The sequence below is a fragment of the Lissotriton vulgaris genome, chromosome 1_1 (assembly GCF_964263255.1).
Source record: "Lissotriton vulgaris chromosome 1_1, aLisVul1.2, whole genome shotgun sequence".
In the NCBI taxonomy this organism is placed as follows: domain Eukaryota; kingdom Metazoa; phylum Chordata; class Amphibia; order Caudata; family Salamandridae; genus Lissotriton; species Lissotriton vulgaris.
The window spans coordinates 1,875,740,198-1,875,762,977 of record NC_141685.1 but is presented as its reverse complement, the minus strand read 5'-3'; the positions used below and the strand labels follow the sequence as shown (position 1 = coordinate 1,875,762,977).

The 22,780-nt window shown below is 46.7% G+C and overlaps 1 protein-coding gene across 1 annotated transcript in view; it reads left to right on the top strand.

Annotated features, from left to right (window-relative positions):
• ASZ1 (ankyrin repeat, SAM and basic leucine zipper domain containing 1) overlaps positions 1 to 22,780 on the top strand; it is a 1,750,578-nt gene that overhangs the window by 1,063,579 nt on the left and 664,219 nt on the right. The window contains exons 7-8 of the mRNA XM_086919410.1: positions 3,639 to 3,772; positions 19,959 to 20,034. Of these exons, the coding sequence (XP_086775536.1) occupies positions 3,639 to 3,772; positions 19,959 to 20,034 (210 nt within the window). The remainder of the gene's footprint in view (positions 1 to 3,638; positions 3,773 to 19,958; positions 20,035 to 22,780) is intronic.

The following is a 22,780-nucleotide window of genomic DNA, read 5'->3' as shown; positions in this document are numbered from 1 at the left end:
GACACACCCGAACAAATAGTGCGCACCCTGGCGCGTCACTATCAGGAGATATACACCCCGGAGCGAACCGTTACTGCTCAGGAGGCGGCGGCATCGCTCGAACATATTGCTATCCCCGTGCTTTCGCAAGAAGCACAGCAGGAACTAGAAATTGACTTGACGGAGGACGAAATCCAATTGGCTATACAAGCGTTACAGTCCGGCAAGGCACTAGGGCCCAACGGGCTGCCCATAGAATGGTATAAGGCAACGGCCTCTGTCTTGAGTAAGCCCGTGCTACAGATGTATGTTGAGAGTGTGGAGCGGGCGGAGCTCCCGCTTGACCAGCGCACGGCCACAATCGTGGCCATTCCTAAACCAAATAAGCCATTGACAGCATGCACCTCATACCGACCCATTTCCTTGCTAAACGTTGAAGCAAAAATCCTGGCGAAACTCCTGGCCACTCGTCTGACCCAGCACCTACACACCTTGATACACCCCGATCAGTCGGGATTCATGCCACACAGGAGTACAGCACTGAATCTAAGGAGGGTGCATGGAGTATTGGCACGTACATATCTCCTTTCAGAATAAGCGGTGATTCTATCCCTTGACGCCAAAATGGCTTTCGACCTAGTAGAATGGGAATATCTGTTTGCAGTCCTTGCTCGTATGGGCTTTGAGCCGAAATATATTGCATGGGTGCGGTTACTGTACAAGTCACCGGTGGCACAGGTGGTTGCGAATGGTCACATTTCACCGACGTTTCCATTGAGACGCGGGACTAGACAAGGGTGCCCGCTATCGCCCCTACTCTTTGCGCTGGTACTAGAACCCAGTGGCCATCTTGCTCAGAGCAACGCCACTGTTCCGGGGCATCACTTGGGAAGAAGGATGGAAGGATAAAATCTCCCTATATGCAGATGATATGCTGATTTACATGGTTAACCCTAACGACGGGATCCCTGCCCTGTTGAGTCTGTGTGATGAGCACGGGAAATCGTCAGGATACACCCTGAATTGGTCCAAGTCGATAATATACGTGCTTAACGGCCCGGCGCCACGGTTACATGACGACTGCCCCCCGACGTTGGCAACCACCTCCTTTAAGTACCTGGGTATTTTCATCACAAATAATGCCGCAGACTTCTATACCGAAAATTTGATGCCACCTCTGGTTCGCCTACGTGCGAATGTTAAACACTGGGCGGCCTTGCCACTGACCCTCCTTGGGCGGGCGGCATCATATAAAATGATGGCTCTCCCCAGGTTTCTCTATGTGCTGGAAAATACCCCTTACATGGTTGCACCGCGTTACTTCCGACAAGTCGCAGCATTAGTCTCCAACCTGCTGTGGAGCAACGGGCCGGCTCGTATAGCGCAGGATAAATTAGTGAAGAGTTGGTATGAAGGGGGGGATCGCGCTACCCAATATTCAGTTGTACTATTGGGCGTCCCAACTTAAGATAATTAATCATTGGATCCACGTCCCACGATGAGACCCCGCATACAAGGCGGACTGGTCACAGTTGGGGACGAACGGTATGCACTCCGTGTTGTATAATTTGTCACAAGTTAAAAACCTGCTCGGACCGACACGTCACACGGCGGCCTTGTGGCATGCAGCACAAACTCGGCTGGGCTGCAAGGGGAAAATTACCAGGATGACGCCGTTGTGGGACACAAAAACACTGGGAAACTTAAGGGCATGCAAGGGGTTCGCACAATGGGACTGCATAGGAATTTCCACGGTAGGGGACCTTTGGGACAAAGGCACGGTGATTGCATTTCCACAGCTCCAGCAACAATATGGTCTGGGCCCCACTGAAACATTCAGATATGTGCAGATCCGTCATGCACTACTACAGGCAATCCCGCCTAACAGCACACTCCCAGAGTCGTCACCTTTAGAAGACAGACTGCTGACGGATTTTATGGAACAGAGGGCAACCTCTCTCACATACAAAAAGCTGGTTAACAACTTGACAGACCCCACACGGAAACTTAGGGAGAAATGGGTTGGGGAAATAGGAGAAGTGGACGAATCAGAATGAAACGAGGCACTTGCATCACCGAGGGAAGTAGGCATCTCGGCTAGATTCAGGTTAGTGCAACTCAAGATACTACCTCGCACTTACTATACCAGAACACTACTTCACAGGATTCAGAGGGCTCCACATCCCTTCTGCCTCAGAGGTTGTGGGGAGGAGGGGACACTGTTTCACACATTATGGGACTGCCCACAGATCCAAGAATTTTGGAAGCAAATTATGCGCACGGTCTCCCAGGCCCTTAAACTTTCAATCCTGCCTGAACCCCGTAAGTGCCTGTTAATCATTTGGGACCCTAATGACCTGGACAAATATGGACTGCTTTGGTCCACGCTGGCAGTGACAGTGGCCAAGCGAGACATTGCACAAAAATGGGGTGCCCAAGAACTGCCTACGACGAGTAGGTGGATCAGGAATATGGATATGCTGATGGTGAAGGAAAGGGCGGTTTACATGCTAAGGGCCTGCCCCCGTAAATGGACTAAGGTTTGGGCACCCTGGAACATCTACAGGGGAGAACCGTGCGAAACCTTACCGGAAGACGAAGATTTGGATTCAGAGGAGGAGGATGATTAGGGGGGGAGGGCATAAGTGATGGGCTCCTGTTGATGCTGGGGTGGCGCGTGAATGCAGCACTACCAATGTTTACATTCTAGACATGTGCAATGACTGGGGACTGGATTTGTGCAAGTGACACCTACTACTAAGTGATGACATTAGTTGGGTTTTGTTGTTTTTTAGTTAATTTTATTAGAAACAGGTAAATGTGCTGAAGGTAGACAGGGCATGAAGTGTACAACGGATTAGCTATACTGTGATATACAAACTGTATTGAATGTACGCTAGCAGCGCCCATCCAGGTCTATGTTAATTTACTACTTGCACCGTGCTAGAATGTGGCTTGTCCTTACCCGTTTCAATCGAAAATACCTGCAAGAATTGTGATAATGATCTCTGAATGTGATATTGTGAGTACATCTTCTGCCTTCATGTTAATAAAGATTTTTAAAAAAAAATGCTCTTCAACCGTGTTTTTCTTTAAGACAATGAAGAGAAAGAGGGAGAAGTTAGGGATTTTTAGGAAGTGTAGCAATCCAGGTCGATATCGTCAAAATCTTGAGGCAGCAGATAAGCTCAATTCACAATTTGTTATATTGGCACAGGGTATAGAAATGCCCTCTTTCCCCTACATAGTCTCTAGTGTGACAGTGTTAATTAGAGATACATTGACATAGTTGGTGTGCGCGGTGAGATGGGCACGCACCACACATCGGCTGTACTGAACCCATCTTACTCCTTTCAAATAAGTCATCTAATGTCGATGAGACAGCGATGAGCTTTTAGATGGAAAGATCAGGTAAGTGTCTTTTAGGCACCCTTAAGTTCATTATTGTTATTAATAATATACTAGTCTAAACAATCATGCTGGCAGAAGATGGTAGCATCTTTGGAAATGAAGAAGACCGTTAAGTTTCTTTGCTTTGTCGATTTGAAGTTCTTTTTCCTTGCAAATGGGCTATTTTGTGACGTCGAATGGTCTTTCATTGTTCTAAATGTTTTGAAATTGTCATAGATCATATTTTACGATTATTGGTCTCTTTTCAGCTTTTCAGTATGCTTTCGTTATCTAAATTATCTTCAAATGCTATAAACGGAAGGTTCCAAAATGTGACTAAAGAGGAAGCAATTTATAAATACCTGAGAGCTGTACCAGATGGTAGAGGTGACCAACGCATCAGGTAAGGAAAATGATATAGCATTTCAGATTTTCAAAGTAATTTTTTCAATAAGCCTTTTCATAATTTGATTTGTACACTATTTATTTCTTTAATCTGTTTAAAAGTTAATCGCGCTGTGGGACGTTAAACAAAAAAAAAACTTCCACGAAACATGGTGGCTTTTTATATTTATTTCCTTACAATCCAGTGAACGGCAGAATTGTTATAGCATACTGTATCATACCACAAGTGTACTGTTTTCTAGGATACACAGGGACCAGATTGCGCCATCTTCTTCCAGACAATAAGGGGATACACCCTCCATGAAAAGATAAGCCTATATTATGACCTAAACTTTTTCAAAAATATTTTAATAAGCCTTGAAAAAGCCCACTGGATTATGCGCAAAAGAGTAAAATATGTTTGGCTGATTTTAATTAAAATACATTTGAACGATTGCTCATAAGCTTCGAATTTCTTAATTCATAAAGAAAAATAAAGGACTTTGTGCATTACAACAGAAATATTTCCATGGACTCCTGCATAAAAAGATAAAGGCGAATAGCAATCAAACTCTTGAAACACTAATTAATGTACACATCTACAACTGCAGGAGCTATGGGTTAAATGACTGGTAAGAGTCCTGTTGTAAATTTACTGAAGATAGATATTGATAACACTTCATAAGGCTTAAAGGTTTACTGAACCTGTAATGCATAATTTGATTTTCCTATTGTAGGAAAGAATATTTGATTATTGGAAGTACGAAGTCACAGTTACATTACACATTTTCCCACTACAAATATGAGGTCTCTCCCTGTGACACAAACATCGTACTTCAAATACTTGAACTCCTCAGAAATGGGCAACATTGGGGAAGGTTCTATACACCTCAAAACCACACTTTATTATTTAAGATTACAGGATATGCTGGCTGTGGTGATCCTTAGTGTCTGCACACTGGTCCGTCAGCAGTCTATTGTGGTTCCATGTTTCTGGCGCAGAAATATGATGAAAAGAAACTGATGTCTGCACGCTGGAGTGACATTTATATAGGCAACCGCGCACATGACGTGTAGCGTGGGGAATATTCTAAGATAAGGAATCTGTATCCCGATAGTCTCTGCCAGATGAGGCGTTACCGAAGGTAAGTAACTTGTTCGTCTGGTTGTTCCTGACAGTGATCCCACTTATGATAGTGTCTTCTGTGGAAAACAACCAAATCCTGGGATCAAATGGATGATAGAGGTATAACACAACTTCCTTTGCAGACCTTTTTTAAAAATTTGTCGATTTTCGTACCCACAGTATGAACATTGCGCACCAGCACAATTGTAGAAAGTTCACTAGGCAATGTAAGGCGCTGTTTCCAGCTAAGAACTTCAGTCTCAGAATTAATGATATTATCTCACTACAACCTTTTGCCAATTACAGGGACATTGACACCATCATGAACCTTTCTACGGACTTGCAAATTTACACCACCTTCCACAGTACTGATCCATCTCGGAATATGATGTGTTAAAAATATGTTTTGTTTCTACAAATTTGCATGCTGGTTGTTAAATCTTTCAAATACCATTAGGAAGTTGGTTCCTTATTAGCAATGGGAACATGGCTCCACTCCACTTTGAGATTATTTACCTTCATCTAGAGTATTTCAGTACTATAAATGAACTACCCCGTTCAGCTCAAACATGTATTTTAGAATAAAAAATCTGAACATCTAACTTGAGCCTTCTTTGTCAAAATCTTTCTTAAATGCCCAAATTGAATCTGGATTTGAATGACCGAAACTTGCGTCCTCATGTTCATATTTGGAAAACTCTGGGCCTTTAATTGGACATGGTTGACAGTTTTTTAGCCCCCCCTATATAATTCATAAGTATATCTTTAAGACAGTTGGACCCTGATGTCCATGAGGTTTTACAGGGTTAAGGATGCCATCTTCAATGTTATTCTTTCCTCTAGGGGAAGCCAATGTGGTTGGTGTAAGTGAAGAGTAACGTGATCAACCTAAGTAACTGATCAAATAATATCAACAGAGAACCCACTTGAATTGGTCTACAATCATGAAATCCCTGGTTGGCAAGCATTTGTAACTTGTAATAGTTTTTGCTGCTGTTCAGTGTGCCTTTGTGCCTGGGCATAGTACAGAGACAGCTCTTTTTGTAGTGTTGTATCTCCCTCGGTCAGATTTTGTATCAGGGCAGGAGGGTATTATTGATGGTGTTGTATCTGTCTTTTACCTTCAACATGTTTGTTCATTCCACAATGCTCAATTACTTGTTTGTTTGCCACCTATTCTCACCTCTTGGCACTGAGTTGGTACTTGTCAGTTTGAAGTGGCAGATCCACTGAGAAAAAAACTGTTACTATTGTTGCCCCTTTCTTAGAACAAATCTCTGGGGTTTAACAGCCATGCTAGATTACTCCTTTGGCATTTAACAGGAGAATGAATGTCCTCCCTGAGTTCTCAGTCCTTTTGCTTGACTTATCACACGCAGACAGCACTAAAATCTGCTTGTGGGGTGTAATGCTGCGGGCCGTAATTCGACCCCACAACACTTTCATCTGCCTCTGGCGCTATGGCCCGCTGTTTGGTCTTGCAGTGTTTCTGGTGCACCGAAGTTCCAGCTTTGGAACTATGGTTCCCTTCTCAGCGTCCCGCGCTGGCTGTTGGAAGCACAAAACATGTACCTGGAGCCTGGAAGGGGTGGGGGAGGGGGGGGGGGGGGGCTAGGAGATCAGTCTCCTTAGTTTTGCCAGCAGACATTCTCCTTCCCTGGGCCATCTTCATGCTTGTCTTGTTCCTAGAATTATGCTGTCTTGTTCCTAGAATGCTACAGGAAGGGTTTTGTTCAACCATTCTAAAATTGCAATTTTTCATATCTTTTTCACTATTGTTTCCCAAACCAAGATGATGACTGGTCATTTCCTTTTGCATCACTTCCTGTCTATGGGCATGTAAGGGGCTGAATCTTCTATCTTCTTGCGTTCCAACACTCATCGCTCCTGCTGGTGTGTGCTCGCTCCTGTTGGCCTGCCTTTAGGACATCAAAAGCGGTCTGACAGGCATCCGTCCAGATCATTTTCCTTGGCTGCTTCCTGGGAGTAGGCTCAGTCAAGGGGCAACAATGGTGCTATAGCCCTTGATAAATCAGTAATAATCAGTGAGACCTAAAAAGGCTCTAACCTCAGTCTGAGTCTTGGAGGGGAGGGGCTCCCAATCCAGAATGGTGTCAATCTTAGGTTGTAGGGGCACCACCCGGCCACTTCCTATCTGGTGCCATAGGTACACCACAGGCCCCTGCCTTATCTGCCACTTACTGGCCTTGATAGTAAAGCCTGCCCTCTGCAGTGCCTTCAACCCTTCCCAGAGGAGGTGTAAGAGATCTTGGCAGCCGGAACTGAACACTAATGGCATCCAGTTAGGCAGCACTGAAATACTCCAGCCTAGCCAACATCTGGTTGATCAACCTCTGGAAGGTGGCAGGGGCATTCTTCAACCCAAAGGGCATAACCCGGAACTGGTAGTGCCCCTCTGGGGTTGAGAACGCAGACCTCTCTTTGGCCCCTATGGTCAACGAAATCTGCCAGTACCCAGACATAAAATCAAACATACTGAGGAGCTTGACAGCCTTACACTAACCTGCTGACGCTGCCACAGACCGGACCTTTCTTTCCTGGCTGCAGGGGCACTGGAGACAAGCCGCCACCGCCGAGAGTCATCTTTTGCACAGACTGCACGCGTCGCCGCTCCGGGACTTCAATTCCCGGCAGCCTACGCGGCGGCGCGCTTCACAGTGACGCGAGGGCGCCAGGAGGCGCACAAAAGCGGCGCTGATACCGGCGGAGCAGGGGGAGCCTTACACTAACCTGCTGACGCTGCCACAGACCGGACCTTTCTTTCCTGGCTGCAGGGGCACTGGAGACAAGCCGCCACTGCCGAGAGTCATTTTTTGCACAGACTGCACGCGTCGCCGCCCCGGGACTTCAATTCCCGGCAGCCTACGCGGCGGCGCGCTTCACAGTGACGCGAGGGCGCCAGGAGGCGCACAAAAGCGGCGCTGATACCGGCGGAGCAGGGGGAGCCTTACACTAACCTGCTGACGCTGCCACAGACCGGACCTTTCTTTCCTGGCTGCAGGGGCACTGGAGACAAGCCGCCACCGCCGAGAGTCATCTTTTGCACAGACTGCACGCGTCGCCGCTCCGGGACTTCAATTCCCGGCAGCCTACGCGGCGGCGTGCTTCACAGTGACGCGAGGGCGCCAGGAGGCGCACAAAAGCGGCGCTGATACCGGCGGAGCAGGGGGAGCCTTACACTAACCTGCTGACGCTGCCACAGACCGGACCTTTCTTTCCTGGCTGCAGGGGCACTGGAGACAAGCCGCCACCGCCGAGAGTCATCTTTTGCACAGACTGCACGTGTCGCCGCTCCGGGACTTCAATTCCCGGCAGCCTACGCGGCGGCGCGCTTCACAGTGACGCGAGGGCGCCAGGAGGCGCACAAAAGCGGCGCTGATACCCGCCTCGCGGGACGCGAGCGGGACGCCCGGACGAAGCCCGGACAAAGGGCGGGCCGTCTGAGGCCGTCCGAGGTTGGCCACGGTTGGGTTGGGCCAGGGACTCTGCTCTAATTACTCCATTCATAGCGTACAAGGCAGTCCAGGCTCACTAAGCTCCAGGTAATTAGTAACCTTACTATTTGTAGTACTTGTTTTAGTCCCAAGTGGATTTCTGTTGTCAAATGCCTGCAAAAAAGCAACCCACATCTTCTAACACAATGGAGAACTATCTCGTACAGGTTGTGACAAAAATCAACACTGATAGAAGGGCCTCACTGGGTCTGGAGTCACCACTACAATCACCATTAGTAGATATAGAGAACGAGGACTCATTCGCCTTGTTAAACAATAGCCTCCTCGGTGGGGCACATGCCTCACTCCAGGATTCAAATTGTATTCAGCCTAGCGGCATTGTTGCTAATAGAGAAGAAAATAGTGACATAGATGTACCAACTGTGCTTTCCGTAAATAGCGAGTCTGCTATTTCTACCGCTCCCCCCATCCCCGCACCTAGGGTTTCAGGGGGTAAAAGGAAAGCCATACAAAAGAGAGGAGGCTTAAGGTCATCTAAAAACAAAGTTGCGTCGCCACCAAGGAAATCTACCGATGATGAGGAGGAGGACTTGACTGGGGAAACTTATGTGACTCTTTCCGACGATTTATTGCAAAAACTTTGTTGTCTGATGGATACAAAAATTAAAGGGATGGTAAAACCCCTAATCAGTAAAATCGACAAATTAACTGCTGAGGTAAGCAAACTGGAAGGTCTATTGGGAAAAACCTTGGGGGAGGTGAGAAAACTACCAGAAGCCATTTCAACATGTGTCCAGCCTCTGTTGTCAGAAATTAAATCTACCCACTCTGATGGTCCGACTTCTGTTGTTACACAAAATCCCCCGTAGCCCTTACTGGCAAACTTATCTGACAGGCCTCCCGGAGATGTTTCATCTGCTTTACCTTATGGGGAATCAAATACTACGAATGGAGCATCAGAGCTCGTCGTTGAAGCCTCACCATTAGTTCTCGTTCTTGCTAATGTACCCAAACTAGCCCCCGGTGACGTTGAGTCGACTGCGTCATTACTTAATAAATCATTGTCATGGCTAACTAATAACATGGCCATAACACCCTGGGGCAAGGAGCAACTTGCGGAAGAACTGGTGAATGCACGAAGGGTCGAGTGGATTGGGAACAGGGCAAAAAAATTCAAGGGGGATTGCGTTGTACTTAACTTTACTGACCCCGAGGTCCTGCCTAATATTTTACCAAACCTCCACCCGCCCCAGAAAAGATTTACCCCTATTGTTCCTCTGACTTTAGATTTCTTTTATCCTAGAAAAGGCAGAGGTCCTAATTGCAGCACTCTTAGAACAAAATGGAACGTTGTAACTAAGAGGGGCAGCAAGAACTCTGATCTTGCTGAGTGGGGTCTAGGAGTGGAAAATAGATTCGCTGCACTCTCCAACCTAGACGCTTGTGATTGACTATCATGCACCCCTACCACCGTGCTGCAAGTTCCTATGGCTGCTAACTATACAGTGGTTTCGAGTTGTCCTCAATCTGTACAGGATGTGATAGACACGACTGTATCTAGAGCTGGTGTAGTTATTGCAAATCCTAATGAAACTGGCAATGTTGATCTGTTGTCATCAGGGTTGGATTATTGCACTTGTTCTATAACAGCAAACACAACTGGGAATTTATTGTCTTGGAATATTGCGGGCCTATGTTCTAAAATGGATTGTGGTGTATGGTCTGGTTTTGTCAGCCAATATGATGTCTGCATTTTCCAAGAAACTTGGGCTGTAGATCCTGTATTTGCACTTGGTTATCTGAATTTCTACATCCCAGCCACGAAGGGTCCTAAAGGGCGACCGATGGGGGGACTTACGATATGGGTGCGCCAGGCTCTCATGGTTGATGTGAGAAACATTGAGCTTCATCTAAAAGACATTCAGCTCATTCGAATAAAGGGTAGCTCATCTACTTCCATGGACATCTACAATGTATATGCCAGGGGGGGAAATGCAAGAAAATCTGAGGTCCTTTTGTCTTTGTACAATCTATTAGAAACTCATTCATCAGGGAATAACATATTAATAGCCGGCGACCTAAATCGCACTTTTGAGCCTTTAGACACTGGCGATGTACAATTGGGTATGGAAGAAGACACCCTATGGGATATCCCCGCTCTCAATGCAGTCCCAATAACTCGTTGGACTGAGGACATTCTTGGCCTAAACGCTATGTGTTTTGAACATGGGTTAAGGGCCTTGAATGGCCGAACAAAGTCTGACAGAATACCAGCCATGACCTTTAACAATGGAAGAAACAAGAGCCGTATTGACTACGTAATATGTAGCATGTCTCTATGGCCAAAGGTCATTGATATGGCTGTGTTGGAAAGGTTAGAGAGCGATCATGACCCTTTATGTGTCCTTCATAACTGGTGGAAGTCCGATGCTGTTTTAAATACCTGTGCTGAACCCCTCCCGCCTTTGATTATACCCACTAATGATATGCACAGGCTGAGGTGGACCAGTGTTAAATCTGACCTGCTGGCTTTGGGAAAAATAAATATGGCAACTGATAGGGCCATTGTGGCCCTTGAGGGTGTGGTCGGGTTACCATCTACCCAGAACATAGTTACTCAGGTCCACAATGACCTTTTCAAAGAAATACAACGCCATTTTTTAAAATCGACTAATAACAAAAAGCCAGGGAAACTTAGGCCAGCCAAATGGTATAACCAAGACTGTAAGGGGGCCAGGGCCCGTTTATGGGCCGCGATTAAAGATAAAAACAAGGAGGCCATTAGGATGGCTAGGGTACAATATAAATCTTCAATAATTAAGGCTAAAAAAGTTTGGGACGAAGCCCATTGGAATATGTTACAGAGTGCCAGCGACCAAAATAACTCTAGGTTATTTTGGCATATAGTTAAATGGGGCCATGACAGGATTGAAGATGCCTCTACAAATAACGTCCCCCAGGATGCTTGGGTTAAATTTTTTAGTGAACAATACGCATCGAGCAACCTGGCTACGGATAGCGTTTGTATACCCCATGAAACGATGGAAGCTGACACCTTTACGCAGCATGAAATAATGATGGCACTTAAATCTGTCCATCAAGGTCGTGCTCCTGGCATCGACGGTGTACCTGCAGACGTTTTTTTAAACGATACTGCAAGGTGGTCTAAATACATCCATCTGCTAATCAACCACATCGCCAGAGGTGCAGATATCCCTGTGACATGGAGGGGTGCCGTCATCATCCCGATATACAAGAAAGGGGATCGTGCTCTGCCTAGTAATTACCGTCCGATCAGTTTGATTGATACTGTCCAAAAGATAGTCGGTCGAGTAATTGTAAATAGGCTGCTTGATTGGGCTGAGGATAATAACATCTTATCCCCCTTCCAGGCTGGCTTTCGCAGGGCAACCAGCACTGTCGACCAAGTCTTCCGCCTCCAGCTGATTCAGTGGAGGACCGTGGTGCTAGGCGGAGGCAGCCTGTACGCAGCATTTGTTGATCTGCGGGCTGCCTTCGACCTGGTACCAAGGTCAAAACTGTGGGAAGTTCTTGTGACACTTGGGGTCCCCGGGGAATTGTTGTCCCTAATCATGCGGCTGCATGAGGGCAATTATGCCAAAATTCGCTGGGGTGGGTATGGTAATGACACCGTCGAATTCCCAGTTGAGCGTGGGGTTAGGCAGGGTTGTTCAATGGCGCCTACCCTGTTCACTCTTTTTATTAACGGTGTGGTTTCTTCCATGCAGTCCCAGGCAGTTGATGCTCCTTCCCTTGCAGGTGAAAAAGTTCCAATTTTAATGTTCGCCGATGATACTTTAATTTTATCAAAAACACCAGCAGGGTTGCAAAAAGCACTGGCAATATTTGATGATTTCTGTGTAGCTCATGGACTGGAGGTAAATGGGTCCAAGACAAAACTCATGGCCTTCAACCCTCACAGAAATTTTAAATCTAATATTTCGTTGAGTGGTCGTACCCTGGAGGTTGTTAAATCCTTCACCTACCTAGGGATACATATTTCCAACGATAACAGGTGGCGGTCTCACCTTAATATTTCTATATTAAGGCATAAGCAAATAGCTGGCACAATCATTAAAGAGCAAAGGAAATCGTTTACTAAGCCCATCAAACCACCCCTGATGATCTACGAGGCAAAAGCAATAGGGTCTGCCCTGTATGGTGCGGAACTATGGGGGTATGAAAACCTTCAGGAGCTCCAAACCTCAGAAAATAAATTTTACAGGAATCTGATAGGCGTCCCCCAGAGCAGCCCGCAATTGCCTCTAAGATATGAATTAGGCAGGAGAGCAATTTCTGACAAGGCCAAACTACGCCCGATTTTATATTGGCGTAGGCTTTGGACCACGCCAGAGCTCTCTCACTATGCGAATGGGTTTAAAGATGTTGTCACTAGAGATTGCTACAACAAAATTAAATGGTTTAAATCATTGAAGATTGCCTTGTTCGATATAGGACTTAATGCTCTTTGGGTTGACCCAGCCGGGGCCCTATTCCCTTCTAAGTCTACTATAAAAAGTATCTACTGGGAACATGTTGTTAATAAAAGTATGCTTAGTTTAAACAGTGGGTCCATGACCACTAGCTACTTAGAGACCAAGCTGTACCCAAATTATGAAATGTATTGGGATTACATATTAAAGCCCATGGACAGGAAACTGCTTTTTCAACTGAGGGTTGGTTCCTTGCCTTTATCCAACTTAACATCTAAATGGAAAGCAGGGGGCGCGACAACCTGTCCTGCCTGTGGGGTAGGTAATGAGACCCTTGGTCACTTTCTGTTCTCATGTTCAAGGTACTCTATTCCTAGGAGAGTTTGGTTGGCCCCAATGTGTAGGAACCTAGGAACAAAAAAATAGCATGGTAGCACTGCGGATTTTAAGAACTACATCTGCTAATTGGATTATTATTGCCATTGCAAAGTACCTGGGGTGGGCTTGGGTTTTAAGACAGAGAACGATTAGAGGGCAATAACTCAATCTGTTGTTTACAGGATTGTTAGTACACGTCTATTCTCTGCAATAAGTTATGATATACTCAGAGACTGCTAGGCTTTAGTCTATTCTCTGGAAAAAATGATTATTTGGTCAGAGACTGCTAGACTTGTATTCATCTTTCACCTTTTATAACATATTCAATTTTAATGTATCGGTTAGAAATTTTATGATATATTGTCTTTTTTTAAAATTGCTTATTTATGATCACTATTTTGGCACTTTTTCATATCTATCCTGCTTATGATAATTCTTTCATGTATTGTGTTTTTCTAAATATTAATTGTGTGCTTAAGTCTAATATGACGTTGTAAATTTAATTGTTTTTTATTACATGTATGTTTGTCTGCTTTTATGAGTAATACTCGAAATAAAGCACTTTGAAACTGAAACTGATAAATCAGTAATAATCAGTGAGACCTAAAAAGGCTCTAACCTCAGTCTGAGTCTTGGAGGGGAGGGGCTCCCAATCCAGAATGGTGTCAATCTTAGGTTGTAGGGGCACCACCCGGCCACTTCCTATCTGGTGCCATAGGTACACCACAGGCCCCTGCCTTATCTGCCACTTACTGGCCTTGATAGTAAAGCCTGCCCTCTGCAGTGCCTTCAACCCTTCCCAGAGGAGGTGTAAGAGATCTTGGCAGCCGGAACTGAACACTAATGGCATCCAGTTAGGCAGCACTGAAATACTCCAGCCTAGCCAACATCTGGTTGATCAACCTCTGAAAGGTGGCAGGGGCATTCTTCAACCCAAAGGGCATAACCCGGAACTGGTAGTGCCCCTCTGGGGGTTGAGAACGCAGACCTCTCTTTGGCCCCAATGGTCAACGAAATCTGCCAGGACCCAGACATAAAATCAAACATACTGAGGAGCTTGACAGCTCCCAGATGATCTATGAGCTCATCAGCTCTGGGGATGGGGTGCGCACCCGCCTTAGTGATGCTGTTAAGCTTACGGTAGTCCTCACAGAATCGCAGTTCAGGTGTGGCACCGAGTGCAGCAACCTCTGGGAGCAAGACCACTGGGCTGACCCAAGGACTGTTGGAGGTCTCTATCACCCCTCAGGCCAGCATCTTGAAAACTTCTTACTTGATACTGGCTTTGACCCCGTCAGTCAACCTGTAAATGTTATGCTTCACAGGTAGACTCGGGTGGACTATCCCCAGTGTCCACATTGTGGGTACACCACAGGTGGTTGTCACTCTGCTGTTAAAGGGTCAGTGCAGGAGAGAGGTTCACACTCTTCACTTACCCATCTTGCTCCTTGACAGACAGGTCAGGAAGAGGCTTACTTTCCTCTTCCACCAGTCACCTGTTGCCAAGAGCATATTCACTTCAGACATCTCAAAGTAAGGTTTGAGGCGGTTCACATTTAAGACCCTTAAATTCTTCCTGGTAAGTCTGAAAGTTCACGGGATAGGTGACCTCACTGTTGCGCTCCACCACCTCAAAAGACCCACTCCACTTGTCCTGGAGAGCACACGGCACCCTGGGGTCCATGACCCACACTTTTTGGCCTGGCTGAAACTCAACCAGAGTGGCATTCTGGTCATACCAGCTTTTCATGTCCTCTTTGCTTTTTTCTAGGTTTACCTGAGCAAACTTCCTGAAGCACGCAATTTGGTATCTGAAGGCCAGCATGTAACTAAACAAACTGGTGGGGCTTCCTAGGAGCATGCTCCCAGCCTTCTTTTGCCAAACCCGAGGCTGAACCCCAGTACCTTCTGCGGTACCTCCCTGTAAGCAAAGAGGAGGCATGGCAAGAGAGCGTCCCACTTAAGCCTCATTGAGTCTAACAGACTCCTAATCATGAATTTCAGTGTTCCTTTGAATCTCTCAACCAACACATTACCTTGGGGGTGGTAAGGAGTTGTGACCTTGGGTTACACCACACTCCTCCCGCAGAGACTTCCTATACCTGGTTATGAACTTGGTACTTCGGTCAGATACCACCTACTTAGGGAAACCCACGCTGGAAAAGATTCCCATCAGTGCCTGGTCCACCACAGGCACTGTCTCTGTTCTCAGAGGTATATCCTCCGGGTACTGAGTGTCCTGGTACACCAAGACCAGGAAAACCTGTTGCCCATGGCTATCTTGGGGCCCCACAATGTCAATTCCCACCAACTCAAAAGGGGGTGCTCACAACATGAAAAGGTTGGAGAGGAGCCTTACATCTCCTCCCACTCTTACTGCTTGCCTGGCAAGTTTGGCAAGACCTACACAGTGCTTTTGCATTTGGGGCCAAAGAAAGTGGGTGACCAGCCTTTCAAATGTCCTGTCAAAGGCACATCATGAGCCAGACCCATTAGGAAGGCTCTGAAGCGCTGAGGTACCACCAGCAAACTTGCTGCCCCAGGCGCTGCAACCTTAGGCTCGCTGTACAGGAGACAATTCTCCAAGTAGATCCAATGTGATCAAGACTGATCACCAGCTGACTGGCTTGCAACCTGCTGCGCAAACCCACAAGCAAAGGGCATTCCTGCTACTCCTTGCAGAATTCCTCCCTGGTGGAACCCCCTTCTTGCTGCCGATGGGTCAGCCCAGGTAAGTCTCCCAGTTTAGCCAATTGCTCCCCTGTAGGTTTTGGGGTGTCCCCCTCAGAGTCAGCCTCCTCCCAGACCGTGGGAACTTCTGGGGATGGTTTCTCACGCCCCCTTCACCTCCTATTTCTGGCAGGCACCTGGGCCACTCTATCAGGCTCCAGGTCCTCTTGATCACCCCTACTGCCATTGAACAAGCGGTCACACACACCCACTCAGGCAGACCCACCATCTCCAAGAGTGCCTGACGTTTCACTTCAGGGCAAAGGGAATCCTCCATACAGTTCCCGATCAGACAGTCAACTGGCATGGTTGGACTCTCAGCCACCCTCAAGGGACCTGAGACCCCCACTCACTATTTCAAAGGGAACCTGCACCAGTTTGTACTGGTGCTGAGAGTTGCCCACAGCAACATTGGGGACCATCTTGTCTTTAGACACCAGGTGTCACCTTACTATTCTCACACTGGCTCCTGTGTCTCCCAGAGCCTCCACCCTCTGTCCATTGATGGGCACCCACTACCTGCACTTCTTAGTGTTCTCAAGTAGGAGGTTTCTCTGGACCATCTCACTGTCCCCTAGTGAGATGAGGGTAATCTCAGCTGGCTCACACCCTGCTCCTGGAACCAACTCCGCCCCAAGCACTACGCTGACCAACCAACGTGACTGCGCACCAGTGGGTGTCAGTTTTCACTTGGGACACTTGGGTTCCGCCTCATGTGACCCTCCTGACCACATGCATAACACTTGCGGGGACCCCCTCTGCAGGCTTCCCTGTCGAGATCCAAGGCTTCTTCTCACCTGGGGGACGGGAATCTTTACCCTGTGAAATAGATTGGGGCTCTTTAAAGAGCTCCCTCCGTTTACCCTTGTCCTCCCACTCTGCTGGGGACCCTGCCCACCTTTGGCAGAGTCTCCCACATACCCATTATGGACCCTGGTACTTGTCCAGCGGTTCTCCTCCTGAGCAAGCTTTTTAGGTTCAGTCAGCTTGCTGTGCTGTCAATCAGATTCTGGCGCAGCTCTGGCAAACAGACTATACAAGTACTCCCAAACAATCAAATCCTACAACCCCTGATAGTCAGTTACCTTACTGCCCTTTATCCAATCATTCAGTGGTCTGCACAAATGATTAACACATTTCAACCAAGTTTGGGAATCCGTTCTCTTAAAAGACCTAAACTTTTCCTTCTACTACCCTGGGGTGAGACCCCACCGGGTGAGCAAGGTATCCTTCATGATAGGGTAGGTGAGACCTGTGTGTGGCCCTAGGGCTGCCAAGGTGTCCCTCCCCTCTGTCTCAATGTGTTTCCACAGATCCGCCCCATACTGTGTGCCAGGGACCTGATTCATGTGGAGTGCTGCCTCATATGCCAAAAACTAAGCATGTATGTCATCCCCCTTTTAGAAACCTGTACCAAATCCTCAGGAATGTGCATCTTCCACCCAGACTGCACTGGCTGTAAGCTGACACCATCTGAACTGGACTTTGCCTACTTGTCCTTGATGTCCAGCTCCTCATACTCCACTCATGAGCCAAAAGCAATTTATTTTCTTCTAGGACAATGGTGCTTTCTTCCATAGCAAGGGCCTTCTTCTTATCTTGTTGCTTTTGCTCCATTCTGAGCTTCTCAAGCTCCAGCACATGTTCTCTGGTCTGCCTTACCATCCTCCAGTTCCTCTGGATGACATAATGCTGTCAGGCCTATAGGGCTCTCCCCCCAGAGGCAGATCCTTAGGTCCAAAATCCACTTGCTGGCTCTGTACCTCGAGATCCACATCCTCAATCTAAGCCTCACCAGATTCTCTTGCTGCCCAAAAGGCCCTCAGCACTATTTGCAGTTCATCCTTCCTAGTGGAACGTTTAACAGAGCAGCTAAGATCCTTGCAGAATTGTTTAAGCTGAATCACCATGTAGAATTTCAACACCACAATCTCCAACATCAAATTTGCAACATCACTTGGTTCACCACGCTGAGACACGGTCTGTAGATAACTTCAAGGGTTGTCCTAATAATAGGAAAAAGCAAAAAGCATTATGTGGTTGTGTAATGGTCTGAACTCTACAAATTCTGTGATTTTACACAAAATACTTTTAGATGCATCAAAATTCACAAGGCAAAAACAGCCACAGAGGAGGGAAGCATTGGAAAAAACAGCAATACGTTGGTTCCTGAGTCCCTGGGGAGGCGATGCATCAGTTCTGCGTGTTTCGTTGAATCTGGACTGTACCGGGAAGCGATGCGTTAAAATCCAAGACGCTTCTGGTCTGTGGGGAATGCATCGGAAAAACTTGGCCCACAGGTGCAATGCGTAGAAATCCGGGTGAGCTGAAGGTTGATGCGGCGGTGGCAAACAGGCGCAGCTTCAATTTTTTCAGCCTTGGTCTAACAATGCATCGAGTCTTTCTGCCGCACAGCATGGCCTTTGTCTGAAAAACAGGCGATGGAAGGGCGAAGCATCGATTTTGATGATCAAGCAGCAAACAACCTTCAAGGACCCAGAACTGGAATTGGCACCACAAGGCAAGTCGGAACTTCCAGCAGTGGAGTTCAGGGATGCTGCAGTTAGTCTTTGATGGCCCTGAGTTTTCTTAGCAGGAGGCAAGCACACACAAGCTCTTTAGAAAATTCATAAGCAGGATAAACAACGTCCAGTCCTTTTCCTCTCCAAAGCAGAAGCAGCAACTGCAGGCCAACCCAGCAAAGCTGCACTCAGCAAAGGGTCAGCACTCCTCACAGCTCTTCAGCTCTTCTCCTTAGCAGAGGTTTTTCTTGATCCAGATGGATTTTAAAAGTCTGGGGTTTTAGGTCCAATAATTATACTCCTTTTGGGCTTTGAAGTAGCCATACATAAAATAAAAGTCTTTGTAGTTCTCAAGTTCCTGCCTGACTTGCCTTGGCTCTAGAAACACACCAGGGGTGGAAACAGCATTGTGAGAGGCCAGGCACAGCCCTATTCAGGTGTCAGTAACTACTCCTCCCACCACGCTAGCTCAGGGAGACCCATCAGCCTGGCGATGGGCCATCAAGATATGCAAGACACACCTCAGCTCCCTTTGTGTGACTGTCTAGAGTTAATGCACAAATAGGCCCCGATCAGTCTAAACCAGATGTTGATTCCACAGATAGGCAAAGGCACAAGAAGGTTAAACAAAAAAATAGCCGCTTCCTAAACGTAACATTTTCAAAGACACAATTTAAAAAACAACTTCACTAAAAGATGCATTTTTAAATTCTGAGCTTAGGGAGCCCCAACTGCTACTCTCTATCTCTTCCCATACTCCATAAGGTTATACTTGTAAGATATTACAAGGCAGCTCCTATGATAACCTATCGGAGAGATAGCCTTTCAATAGTAAAAAAGAAATTGGCAGTATTTCACTAACAGACATGTAAAAAACACCAGCACATTTCCTACCTTTAACATACACAGCACCCTGCCCATGGCGGTACCTTGGGCCTACCTTAGGGTTGCCTTACATGTAGAGAAAAAGAAGTTAGGGCCTGGAAAGTGGGTGCACTTGCCAGGTTGACATGGTAGTTTAAAACTGTGCTCACAGACACTGCAATGGCAGGCCTGAGACAAGTTTACAGGGCTACTCGTGGATGGCACAACCAGTTCTGCCGGCCCACTAGTAGCATTTGATCTACAGGCCCTGGGCACACAGAGTGCACTTAACTAGGGACTTACCAGTATATCAAATATGCCAATCATGGATAACCAATCACAATTTATACAGAGAGCTCTTGCACTTTAGCACTGATCAGCAGTGGTAAAGTGCCCAGAGTACACTAACCAGCAAAAACGAAGTCCAAAACACAATCAAAAAATACATGAGGTAGAGGCAAAAAGACAAGGGAAACCATGCCAAGGACGCCATGTCTAACACCAGTTATTTTTGTAAATTGTCTCATACTTTGCTCAAATCATCATCCATAAAATGAACTTGAATAATCCCTTTATATGAGTTTGTTTGAAAATCAGTATGTTTTTTTGTCAATGCCCTTTAGATTATTAAGAAAAATGTTATATTTCCTCACAGTTCCTTCTCAGCGTATGGTGACGTGGAGGTGTTTTTACATGGTCTTGACCTTGAGCATTTGTCGGATTTGTTGAAGGTAATGCTGTTAAACTATTATTCCTGAAACTTAAATTCACGTTATCATTTGTTAAGGCTACTGAAAGCATGAGCTAAATGTGATCTGTGAGTAAGATGTGCATTTATTAACAATTAACATGCAAAGAGCATCTTTAACTTGCGTGTCAATTGTTGAAGGAGATGAGTTTGGTGAATTTATGGATATAGTAGTGTGTAAAGCATTGTAGTTAAAAGCTGCAGCACTTCTGTTAGGTTAAATCCTATCTACTGAAACAATGGTTAGACTTTGTGTTGCGTTTAGGAAGAAAGTTCCACAAGGGTGGACAGTACGTGGGCATGTGCTCAGTTTTAGAGGTGTTGCCGGGCAAGAAATGAACACCAGTAGGCATCCCTGCTTTCACCGTGATTTGTGGTAACTGTGGGGATGCAGAACCAACTGTCCCCCCTTCAAGCTCCCTTGCAATGCACCCAAATGACAAGCAGGAAGAGGTGGACTTCACCAGTGATTTGGCACAGAGTTGGGGATGTGAAGGACTGTACCATCAGCCTTAATTTGGCAGTGGCTAGAGAGGCTGGGAAATGTGTGCCGTAGCTGAGATGGATGGTATATTTTGGCAGTCTGCGTACCCGCTTCTTTGAATTAAAGGAGTGGATGTGGATCCTTTTTTCAAATTTGTGTGAAATGAAATGTGTTCCTCTACCATTCAGTAATTTCTAGCTCAGGCACTCTTACCCCTCCCACACACATACACACTTTAATTTCCTAGTTATTTTTCTTTCACTTAGTTAACGCAGTTTTTTGCCAGCACTCCTCGTTTAAGCACTGCGTGTCGTGGGTTAAGTAATAACCCCCGCACTCTGCCCCTCTCCCACATATATGCAACATTCCCATACTGTGTTCCTTATCATGACAAAGGCCAACGTACACGTGTGTCTTGTGGTGGCTATTTGTGGGCTGCAGTTTATTAGGACTACAAGGAAAACATGTATATTCTTTGCATACTTTGCATGTTGTGTCATTATTACTTCCTTGGCAAAATATCATATGCTTCCTATGCATATCATCATACATTATTTTTGCCATAAGTCATGTATACATTATCACTATAGCATAGCACCTTAGACTGACGGTTCATTGTTAGTTACTTTGCAGGCTTGCATAGTCTCTTGGCCCTTCTGGGTCGTTTTCTTCGATAGGTTGGGTTTGTGCTTTCTTTGCATGGGTGTCAGGAACAGTCGCCAGAATCCACAGGAGCGAAGATAAATCCCCCAGCTTCCAAAAAGCAGTCCTCAAAGGAGAATCTTGAAACTCACTCCGAGACACTGCTCTCAAAAAGTATGGGGGAATAAAACAAAGGAGTGTCCACCACTCTCCCCATATGATGAGGATTGAGGTCGTGTAGAATGGCTAACCAGGGAACGTAGATGCTGGAAGGAAAGAACAATAACCACCCTTATACATCTAGGCAACTTTTAGAACATTCCAAACATTGAGCTGTTTTTATCATAGTCTCACGCTCACCCGCGCTCGTCTGGAAGACTCCTTAAAGAGGAGGACCACCAAATATCCTTGTATGTGGCTGGAATGAGGATAGGTTATCGGAGTTCTTCCGGGAGGTCTCAAACTGAGGTAACCTTAACTCACATTTATTCACCATTCATTCAACGGACACTGTGGGGGATGGAAAAGAAGGTGAAAACTTGTCTAAACTAAAAGGACAGGGGATTGAGGTGTTCCGACCGGCCAGTTGGTCCCAATGTGGCGGAGCAGATACACACTCACTGATGTGTGTCGTCTTGCTCCATGGGAGTATATGGAGTGGAATAGCAACTCCCTCGCATGCAGGAAAGGCATCCGAGGTGTTCCGCCCGGCCCTGTCAGCCACAGCTGGGCGGAGCAGACACACTCGCTGAGGTGTGCCGTCCGGCTCCACAGGGGAAATATGGAGTGGAACAGCGACTCCCTCATAGGAAAACACAAAGGGGAGGATTATAAACGAAAGTCTTGAGCAGCACTGAGACCGTAAGGACTTCGCAGTACTTGATATAAGGCACTTGATATACACAAATGAGGCAAGTAACAACAAGAGGGGTTGGAGGGAAATGCAGCGAACGGGGATGCTGCCAAGAAAGAAATACCGCTACACCTCAGGAGGATACCGACTCCGTGGGGAACTGAGTCGAGGACCCGGGCAACGGAGAACCAAAGCACAAAGACGCCAAAGGAGCAGCGTCGAGACTGGAACAGCACGGAAGTAGAAGGGGGTGTGGTCACGGAACGAGTCAGTAAGCAAAGCGTCAGGCTACGTGCGAGGCGTTCCTTTAGAGGACTAAGGGAGTGTGTGTAAAGTGCGCCTCCGGTTCCATGATCCGACCTTAAACACAGCTCAAGGTCTCCTTCTCCCTCGAACCCTAACAGTGGGGAGGGAGTAGCTTCTGTCCTGGAGTTAGGCCACAACGCGCTACCTTGTACGACTCTTGTTGTGCCCTGCCGTCTGGCGGGGGCTGGGCAGAGAGCACCGTCTGTTTGCTCCAAACCCAGTCGGGGGCAAACCCAGTCAGCCATGCTGAGTGCTAGGTGCATGATTGCTGTAAACTGGAATTTGCTCAGTTGAGTTCCGTTCCTGTGTTTGAACAGGGGGCCCCCGCTGGCAGGTTGCACCGCCATGAAAGCGAGCAGGCAGCACACCGCGCAGCAGCTCTGATCCTCAATGCATTGTAGCGTTACTATTGTTCCTCTGCCGGTTTGGTCTGTTTTCGACCGC